This window comes from Silurus meridionalis, chromosome 21 (assembly GCF_014805685.1).
Source record: "Silurus meridionalis isolate SWU-2019-XX chromosome 21, ASM1480568v1, whole genome shotgun sequence".
Lineage (NCBI taxonomy): Eukaryota > Metazoa > Chordata > Actinopteri > Siluriformes > Siluridae > Silurus > Silurus meridionalis.
This window is the reverse complement of record NC_060904.1, coordinates 17,905,355-17,915,810: the sequence shown is the minus strand read 5'-3', so window position 1 is coordinate 17,915,810 and position 10,456 is coordinate 17,905,355. Positions and strand designations below refer to the sequence as shown.

The 10,456-nt window shown below is 44.2% G+C and overlaps 1 protein-coding gene across 1 annotated transcript in view; it reads right to left on the bottom strand.

Annotated features, from left to right (window-relative positions):
* The window catches only part of zgc:158766 (uncharacterized protein LOC100009641 homolog), a 23,416-nt gene extending 13,179 nt beyond the window's left edge, over positions 1-10,237 (bottom strand). Inside the window, 4 exon segments of the mRNA XM_046877741.1 lie at positions 1,846-2,897; positions 2,899-2,951; positions 5,235-5,432; positions 9,993-10,237. Of these exon segments, the coding sequence (XP_046733697.1) occupies positions 1,846-2,897; positions 2,899-2,951; positions 5,235-5,432; positions 9,993-10,043 (1,354 nt within the window). The 5' untranslated portion in view covers positions 10,044-10,237.
* Positions 10,238-10,456: the final 219 nt, after the last annotated feature.

The following is a 10,456-nucleotide window of genomic DNA, read 5'->3' as shown; positions in this document are numbered from 1 at the left end:
GAGCCTTAGGAAAGCTGATGAACTTTCTCCTGAACTCTGAGCCACTTCAGATGTGTACGACGTTTTTCCTTCAACACCAAAACACCATTCAATTACCAAAATAACCCAAAACACCAGATGTGTGGTTTTCAGTACATAAATAAAGTTAGTGAAGGAGCCCAAAGCAGCCATCTGAGAACTTCTGATAAAAAAAAAAACTATATGAACAACAAAAAAAATCCCTGCATTTTAATGTCCAGCAGAACATCTGTTTTTAAATAAAACCTATTTTAGAGGGTGCTGAGTGAAGAAAGCAGGAGAAATGGGCGAAGGTTTGTGCATGTTCCTGTATATATATATAATATATAAATACACGACATTTCTCAGTGGTCCAGCTCTCGGTCACCTCACTGTCGCCTCTATTGTCTTTCCTCGGCTCTGTTTCCTGCCGCAGCGCTGCTACTGATTCGCTTCCTGAACGCCTCTGCTTTCACACACATGAAATGCGAAAACCCCCGAAACGCTCCGAGGGTGGAGCTCGGAAACTCGTCCTCTAACACAAGGAGCCAATAAAAGGAAATATCTGATATCCGTTTGCAAAATTGAGTGTGTTTTTGGGAGGGCTTATGCTGTATCCTCTGTCAATCACAGAAACACTAACCAATCGTGTGTGTCTGTGAGCTCGGGTATGCAGAAGAGGGCAGACAGTGCTTTCCTCTGACTGTGATAGACATCAGAATAAAATAAAATGTCAGACTTTAAGCCTCACTGGATTACAGACAGAATAGAGCTTTCTTGATAAGTGTGTGTGTGCGTGTGTGTGTGTGTGTGTGTATGGTGTGTTTTTCTCTATGGCTCTACCAAACTGAAGGCAGCACAAAGATGGTCATTATGAGTGAAGCAGCAGTGAGCAGTGAGCGTTAGCGTTAGCGCTCTGAGCCACTCTCAGCTCAGTCACCTGATCCCTCTGACTCTGTGGGAAAATCTCAGACTCTGGAGTTTGAAAAGGAAAAGGGGAGGGGGGGTTAGCGGGTGCTGAACTCCGGGGATTCACCTGAGCCCATCGTTACAGTGTGTGTGTGTGTGTGTGAACATTATTGTCAATTATTGAGAATGAAACTAGAAGAAGCCTGTGATTCTCTACTAAAATGACTGATTCTGAATCTGATATATCATCTTGACCCTAATTTATCGCTTTGATTCTTATATATCGTCCTGACCCTGATATACCATCCTAACTCTGATACATCGTCCCACCCGTTTCCTTCATCATTTCAGACAGCAAGCCAAACAGCCGCCCTCAATTTCTCCACCATCAAAAGCAGGAAAAAGAAATAACAGTGTGTTTCCTCAGTGACACACTTACTCTGCAATCGCCTGTACATCAACACACACACACACACACACACACTCACACACACACACACACACACACACACACACACACACACTTGTAGGAAAGAAAAACGTGTGTACGTCTAAATTGTCACATCAGCAGGGTTGGGGCGAACCTATCATTGAAACATCTCTGGAAACACACACACTATCGGCCCCCACATCCACACACACCCACACACACACACACAGTGGCAGTGTGTAAGAAAAATGAGCGGTGTTATTAGTCAGGACACACTGCGGTTGATCATTTCACACTGCGGAACATGAGAGCGGGTTTTCGGAGCCTGAGGCGACGATGAATCGATACGAGACATCTGGTAACGCGGACACGCCTCAACGAGCACTTTATACACTCCTTCATAAGCAGCAGGTGCTTTATAACTTCTTATTAAGATTTCATAAAGGATTTACAGAAATCTGGGATTTTATAATGATTATTATATTATAATGATTATTATTATGATCTACCTGAGTCTCCTTTACTGCCTCGTCTCTCGGTGCTGTAAAACGCCATCTCAAGGTCGAGTCGGCCGAATCGTATGGCGCAGCCGTTCATCAGCTTCTTAGGAGATCCTTCGCCCGAGGACGAGCGTATCCGGTGGCCTTTGAGCACACCTTTTCCAGAACGTTCCAGAGACTTGGAGCGCCTCTCGGACCTGATGCTACGCTGCAGCGGGAGGAGGGGCGAGAGGCGGCGCTGCAGGGATCCTCGCATCGCTGAGCGTGTGTCCGAGTCACATCTCGGCCTGGACTCGACCCTGACCGCCGACTCGCTGCTGTCCTCAGGAACCGACTCTGAGCTCGAGCCGAGGTTCATAGGGTTCTGCAGAGCTTCCATGTACGACTTGCGAAACAGACGGCGCGTCTCGAAGGCTGTCGAGTCTCTAGATTGGCGGCGTCTGGGCGTGCTGAGGTCCGTGCTGAAGGAGAGACACTTAGCATTTCCTGCTCTTCTGTTCCCACCCACTGAGTCTGTGCCGGGGCTGAGGGCTTTTTCTTCGATGGGCAACGTGCCTGCGTTTGAGTAGGTGTCACTTTCGCTGGTTCTGCGGCTCATGAGCGGTTCGGACGCAGTGGAATCGGCTCCCTGAGAGACCAATGAGTCTCTGGAGCTCCTCCGGCTGTCCAACGTCCCTGTTGATCCGTGGGTGCTGCAGGTGCCGAGGTGGCCGATGCTCAACGCCCCCGGCTGCATGATGCCCTCGTTGGCGTTTCTGACACACACAGGGTTTACCACGTTCCTCCAGGGGGTTCGGTACACGGCGGCGCCGGTGCTCAGCAGGCAGTTCTGAAGGGGTTGCAGGTTGCGTTCGCACGTCACATCCTGCAGGAAGTCTGCGGTGAAGACCCGGGGGTACATTCCCTCAGGCACGGTGATCTCGGCCAGGGCGCGCCCGCTCCGAGCCAGGCATTTTATCACTAGCTTGGCAGCCTTGCGGCCCAAAGGTACCAGCTGCAGGTAGAAGTCGCCCTGCCTCAAGCGCACTTTGTGCAAAGGAGCGAGCTGCAGGACAACCTTCGTGGATGCACAGGGGCCAGCCCTCGTGGTACAGCAGCAGGCCTTTAAATCGCAGCTGAGGGGCAGAAAACACAACGATGCTTTAGGAATCCACTTTTCATTTATTAAACAAAAGGGATGAGATCAAGACAGAGACAGAGCAGTGCTGTAGGACAGAAAGACGACTTGGTGATAAATTAATAATAAATGTTACCATGAGAAATAAAGTAAATAGCTCATACTATAGAAAATTGAATCCACACATTTAGAGATTTCCCAAAATCTCCTAATTGTTCAGGATTACACCTACAGTCTGCCGACAAAAAAGCAAGCAACAATTTTGCAACGCGCGGTTGCAGAAACCTCAGCCACGCCCACAACGCATCTTCTAAAAGACTTCCGGCTTTTCGATTCAAGACGGAAGCTTGACTCAGAAAAGACGTTGTTCAGAGTAGACGTGTAGATGTGGCAGATCTCAAATGCCATTGGCTACTTGGAAATCATATGTTCATAGGTTGCCACGTCCCCGCCTACTTCAAACACGCCATTACAAACTGAAGAAATATGGAGCCTTTTTACTGTGAAGGATTTTTCGACTTTTACCAGGATGAGACCCCAGACACACACCCCTGGACACACCTCCTGGACACACCCCCTGGACACACCCCTGTCTAGTGAGCATTTAAACAACGATCATGAATATTAAGACCTTTTTTTGAGGGTTTTTCTTCAGATATAGTATACTTATATCCAGGGAATGGCTGAAATACACCAAAATGTATATTAAAATAAAATACCAAAATACCTTAACTTTAAGTGATCAGAAGCAGAAGCCACACCATCAAAATAAACTACTGTATTTATGTCATTTAAAAATACTAAAAAAACACCTTTACAAGGGAGCATGAAATATTTAAACTTCCATCAACTGGTCTGTTTGATCTGTTCCTTCACCATCACAGTGACTCAGCTGATTAAGTAAACATTGTTTGATAGTAACTGCTTTTCTCTTGTTGAGTCACACATTAAATCCGACATGTTAACGGCTCAAATAGTGATGACAGAAATATCCCTGTGATCTCATGGATGAAGGTCAGTTTTAAAGTAACAGTTTGATGTTAAACAAAATCATAATTGTATCCTAATTTAGTTACTTGGTGTTTGGTACATCAGCTTTACATCAGTAACACCGACTCACTGACAAACAACTGATAGCACCTGCATTCATAGCAACTAGTTTCTAACTAATAAATCATTTGATTGTTAATAATAAATATAATAATATATTACCATAATTTCCGGACTATTAAACGCACCCATATATAAGCCGCACCCACTGAATTGTACAAAGATTTTTATTTTGAACATAAATACGCCGCACCTGTCTATAAGCCGCAGGTGTCTACACTGAAACTAATGAACTTTACACAGACTTTAATGAAAGACAGTGTCTGTTACACGGCTTGTATCTAAACAGTAGCCTACCAAGAAAGTCATTGTTCACTGTCTTCCTCCTTCCTTTCACAACTATTTCTCTCGAGAGTTTTTCTTTTGGCATCGTCGTGCGTTTAAAAATCACCATCAGTGAATCTTTTCTCCCGATGCCGTGCAGCTCAGAACACAGGTGAAGTGTGTTTTCATGCCCGGTTGTTTTCAGCGTGACGAATGATTCTCATTTCCTGTAGACAGTCCGAGTGAGCGGCAGGTCAAACTTCAGAGGAACATCATCCATATTTATGATGTGGTGCGGCCGATTCAGTGGGAGCACATCTGATTTAATATAAAGAGTTTCATTGGTTCACTTCAACCTGTTCAGCAATTTTATTGGTCTAATGTTATGGGGTTCAGTTTTTTGGCTTGAAGTTTGTGAAACCAAAAAAACCCCAGGAAAAATCCATAAAGTAGCCGCTTCGTTGTTTAAGCTACAGGGTTTAAAGCGTGGGAAAAAAGTAGCGTCTTATAGTCCGAAAAATACGGTATGTATCAGGCAAAATCACGATCTACTAAACAGCAACTTTAATTAGGGTACAATATTCGTCAAATGTTTGCTTTTTGATCATCTGACGTCTATTTGAAAGCTGACAGCATGTTTCTTTCCTTCACCACCTTCCTCCATATAGATCAATTTTCTGTTCTGATCTCAACAAGTCTGAGCAAAATACTGAGTAGCACCAACCAGAGGCCACATTGTTATGATATCATCATGTAGAACTTCTTACAAAATATTTTACATTATTTTAAAACTACAAAACTACAAAACACAAAGCTATTTTCATCAACCCTCACAAATACAAATGACTAAATCAGATCTTATGTAATTTGTGTGTGTGTGTGTGTGTGTGTGTCTGTGTATACTCACACAGCTCTCTTTCTGGATGGTGTGTAAGATCCTCTTGGCAGGCAGGAGGAAGTCGATGAGGCAGCGCAGGCCGTCTCCGCCGTACTGACGCTCCACCACGCTGAAGAGCTGAAGCAGCACCGTGGACGCCGTCGCTCCAAACGGAGCGTAAACTGATGACAGAGTGCTCTGGATGCAGCTGTCTAATGACTCTGAGTCCTAACACACACACAAACACACATATATACACACACATATACACACACATGAATTGCATCCTGTGTAACACCTGGAGAGAAAGTTGTATTTCCAATTAAATTATAGCACTGTGTATTTTTTAAACCAATGGGCAGGGATTTAATTGTAATAGTTGGAATTTGATTGGCTGTTAAAAAGTATTAACTGGAAACATGGACAGAAGTTTAGAAGGTAAAAACAGGTGGTTTTTTGTTGGTATCAGGACCAGCATGAATTAATATAAATGTCGAGTTACAAGAACACTTCTACACGGTTCTGTTTGTTTTGGCGTTGCTGAACGTGAGTGACATCGACATTCCAACCCCTGTTGTGAGACAAACGTGTTGAATATATGCACACACACGCACACACACACACACCCACGCGGTAGGATGCCAGGAGGTCGCAGGCCACGTCCCGTACACTCAGAGCATGTCAGAGGAAACACCTGTCAGGTGACGTCATGGTCTGGATAATAACACAGCCAGAGTGGAAAGTCTGACTTTGTCCGGGTTTTTCTGCTGCTCAGGCCGTGACCTCTGACCTGACTCTGATACAAGCCAAAGGTTGAGTTCATGCAAGTGTTTGAAGGAAGTTGACGACCCTGACTTAAATCACTTTAAATCTCGTAGAGACAAATCTGACTCGACTCATTTCGACTCTCATAGAGACAAATCTGACTCGACTCATTTTGAGTGTGTTAAAGTGCATGCCACAGGGAGGAGGAAAACTCAGTGCTGTTTACTGGAGGAAGGACAACAATGGAAGGAATGTCATCAGTCTGTATTTTTAAATGTGTCCAAGAGCCGTTCTTCGGGTTCTCCTGGCGCCGAGGCTGAGGAGCACATGAGGAGAACCTACTTTGATCTAAAACATGTTTGGAGAGTCGAGGAAATGCCTGGACGTCCCGCTGACCTTTAACCTCAATCTATCCGTCAAAATACCAAGCAGGATTCTTTTTCAATTATATACACATAAACTCACTCCGGCCGATTCACACACACACACACACACACACACACACACACACACACACACACACACACACATTCAGATCCGCCGGTCTACAGCTAAAGCCTCTGCAGACCAAACACGAGGCTCAGAAGCGTTGCGTTTAATGAAGGACTTATAGAGAGACAGAGATAAATAAAGCTTCTGAAAGAGAACAAACGCAGGAGCATTAACACCCTTCAAATAAGACGCTCTTTCACCCGGTCAGAGTCAGGAGAGCTGGACCGTGTGTGTGTGTGTGTGTGTGTGTGTGTGCGTGTGTGTGTTGACAAAGGACACCCCTTTGAACCCCTGTGAACAGTATATCCCTTCTGCTGCACTGTATATACACCGTGTACACACTGCTGAGTGGACACTAATCACACACACGCACACACATACACACACACAAACACAAACACACACACACAGCCAATTTGACGAGGTTAAAGCTCAGGGACCATCCAAGAGGCTCTGGAGAACAAAACAGGAGGCTGCATGACATTTCTCTGTCATTCTAGAAAGCTTCTCTGTGTACCAGCAGGTGGATGACGCAGGGGTTCGGAAACCCAAAGCCGGTGCGCTCCAGACCTCCAGCAGTGCGTGACTCTGTGCCTACGCCGTTTGGGAGTAACGTGAGAACGGCGGCATTGAAATTCATCCGAGCTTTTCGAAGGGAAGCTTTTCAGTGCGCCGCGGAAACAAAAAGTCACTTGAAGTCCCTGGAATTAGAGACATTTTTTTCCGAAAGGCAAAGCAAAATGAAGTGTAGGAAAGCGCTCCAGCTTTCACATGGAAGGAATAAACCTGTGTGTATGTGATGAGGTTGTGGAAAAACAATCCGTGTAAACTATAAGGCCAAATATTTGTGGACAAGTGACCATAAGATTGCTACAGTATGTGCTTCTTTTTAACCATCCCATTCCAAATGAAATCTTCATTTTCCCTTATAATAAGCTCCACTCTTCTGGGAAGATGTTTTCGTAAATTATGTGGAGATATCTAGAGATTCATTCATCCACAAGGGTGTTAGTAAAGTCAGGTACTGATGTAAGTGAGAAGGTGAGGAGGTTCCTGGGCTGCAGTCAGCGTTCACATTTATCCCAAAGGTGTTCATTAGGGTTTAAAACCCTAGAGCAGAAGATCATCCATATCTTCCAACCAATGTAAAGTAGATCTTCATGAATCTGGCTTTGTGCACAGGAGCATTGTGATTTTGGAGCAGGTTTGGGTCTCTTGTTTCAAGTGAAGGGAAAATTTTATGCTCCCGCATCCGAAGACGTCCGGCACAATTTGGTAAATCCAACTTTAATTTTGGGGGAAAACACACGACTGGGAAAGTCAGGTGTCCCAATACTTTTGGCAATATGATATATTCCACAACAATTTGTCCACCATCACAAATCTGCATTTATTACCTGTAAAAAACACGTGTCCCTACAGAAAAACTTCAACCGTTGTTATACACGTCAACGTGGCGCGCTCTCTGTACACGTCTCGGTGGCAGAAGGGTTACTATAGAAACGATAACGCGTGCGATTTGCATGCTGTTAGAGTAAACAATCGGAGTTCGAGGGTTCATCAGCGTTGTGGTGTCCTAAACACCAGCTTCAAAGACTATGGGACTGCTGTCACTTTTGTCACCAAAGCAATAGCTCTGACCCCAAAAGATCAAAGACGTAAACAAAGCCGAAATTATTCAATATTTTGGAATTGTATCCGCACGCTGCACATGATAATAGAAAGTTGTAAAGATGTGAGAAGCTGCGTTCTTTTGATGAAACTATTTGTTTCTGTGTGAGGGAAGTGGAACTGAAGTGCAGGCGATGTTTAAGAGATTATCTACAGTCCAGACTCCGCCCCCTCTGTCACCACATACCGGACTGTAATTAGGACTCAGGATACGAGCAAACGACTGTGAAGCCAATTACGGCTTTCTGATTAAAGGATCCACTTCGCACTAAAGTAGCACTTCAGTGGCTATTGTGGTGTCCGCTTGTGTGTGTGTGTGTGTGTGTGTGTGTGTGAAGGTTACAGACTTTTTGGACGGGGGAGTGTGAGTAGAAAGAGTGACCGTGCTCTCCAAAGGACAGCGAGCAACAAAAGCTGAACTGAATGATGGACTGTAGTGTGTCTGTTTGTGTGTGTGTGTGTAATGATCACTGAAGAGAATTTAAAATGTGATGACTTTCTTTAATCTACATGAAGCACCATCAGATAATTAGCTCCGTCATTGTTCGCTGATCTTACATCACTATCATAATGCTCACTTTTATATTCTGCATTGATTTGAGTTGGAGAACATTACCTCTGAGATGCAGAGGAATGTTCATGATTGGCAGGTCTAATGTAGCGTAAGCTCCACCCCTTCAGATGCCAGTGACTCAGTCAGCTCAGTAATACAGTGATGAAATGTCAAGCAAGTCGCCCACAGAGTGAAAAACACACTGAAGTGTCATATCTGTGGAGGGCAGGAAGCCTGGAATCATTCCTCCCTCCATTCACATGATAATCTACAGAATGTGCTGGGGTAGTGTTAGGGTATCACTGTGGTAGTTTTTATGGTAATATTGGGGTAGTGTTGGAGAATTATTGGGGTAGTGTTAGGGTATCACTGTGGTAGTTTTTATGGTATTATTGGGGTAGTGTTATGGTATTATTGGGGTAGTGTTAGGGTATTATTGGGGTAGTTTTGAGGTATTATTGGGGTAGTGTTAGGGTATCATTGGAGTAGTCTTAGGGTATTATTGTGGTAGTTTTGAGGTATTATTGGGGTAGTGTTAGAGTATTATTGGGGTAGTTTTGAGGTATTATTGGGGTAGTTTTAGGTATTATTTGGGTGGTGTTAGGGTATTATTGGGGTAGTGTTAGGGTATTATTGGGGTAGTTTTGAGGTATTATTGGGGTAGTGTTAGGGTATTATTGGGGTAGTTTTGAGGTGTTATTGGGGTAGTGTTAGAGAATTATTGGGGTAGTGCTAGGGTATTATTGGGGTAGTTTTGAGGTATTTTTTGGGAAGTGTTAGGGTATTATTGGATAAATAGTTGGGTAATAATAGAGTAAAGTTGGGGTGTTATTGGGTACAGTTGGGGTATTATTGGGTAATAACAGAGTAATAGTTGGGGGTTATAAGAGTAAAGTTGTTACTTTATAATATTGTATGATATCTCTGTTCTTTGTGCAGAAAGAGATATTTTAAGGATTTTTTAGGAAAGGAAGTTTTTTTGCGTGCACATACACGCACACATACACACACTATGAATTACAAAATGACAAAATTAAGAAGCATCTGATTAGACATGTTTGATTATTATTATTATTATTATTGCAAACCAAAAAAAGTTTAATAAATCGTTTTACTTTTTTACGCATTGAAACTCATTTGATCTCTTCAGAATCCCACATCTTGAAACGTCCTCCTGTGAGATTCCGTTTCTTTTGCCCAACACACACACAAACAGAGAACTACTGCTAAACACCACACACAACACACACACACACACAGGTAGCAGTGAGTTGAAACACGGTGGGACGTGACGCAGCGTGTCTCACCTTTATGCTCAGGTAATTGTCACAGCTGCGGGACTGGGCTCGCGTTTGCATGTCGTCCTCCTCGAATAAATAACGCTCGGGGCAATAAATAAATATTCCAAATCCAGACAGAGCGCAGATTAAAAATCCTGAGAATGCTGGAGCTCCGTCATGTCAGGACAGATACGTGGGTCCGGATTGTCCATGGCTGGGACAGTGTGTGTGTGTGTGTGTGTGTCTAACTCTTGCAAACTCAGCTGTGCAAGTCGTTCTAGAGTGTGAGAGAGGGAGGAGAACTTCACTGCCTCTCTCTCTCTCTTTCTCCACCCCTCGTTCACTCCCATTCGCTCAGTCATCCGACTTCCTTCACTGCTGAAAAAACACACAACCTGACCTGCACACAACAATGACACCTCCTCCTCCTCCTCTCCCCACACACACACATATACACACACACACCACCCCTTTGCCCTGCAGGGTTCCCC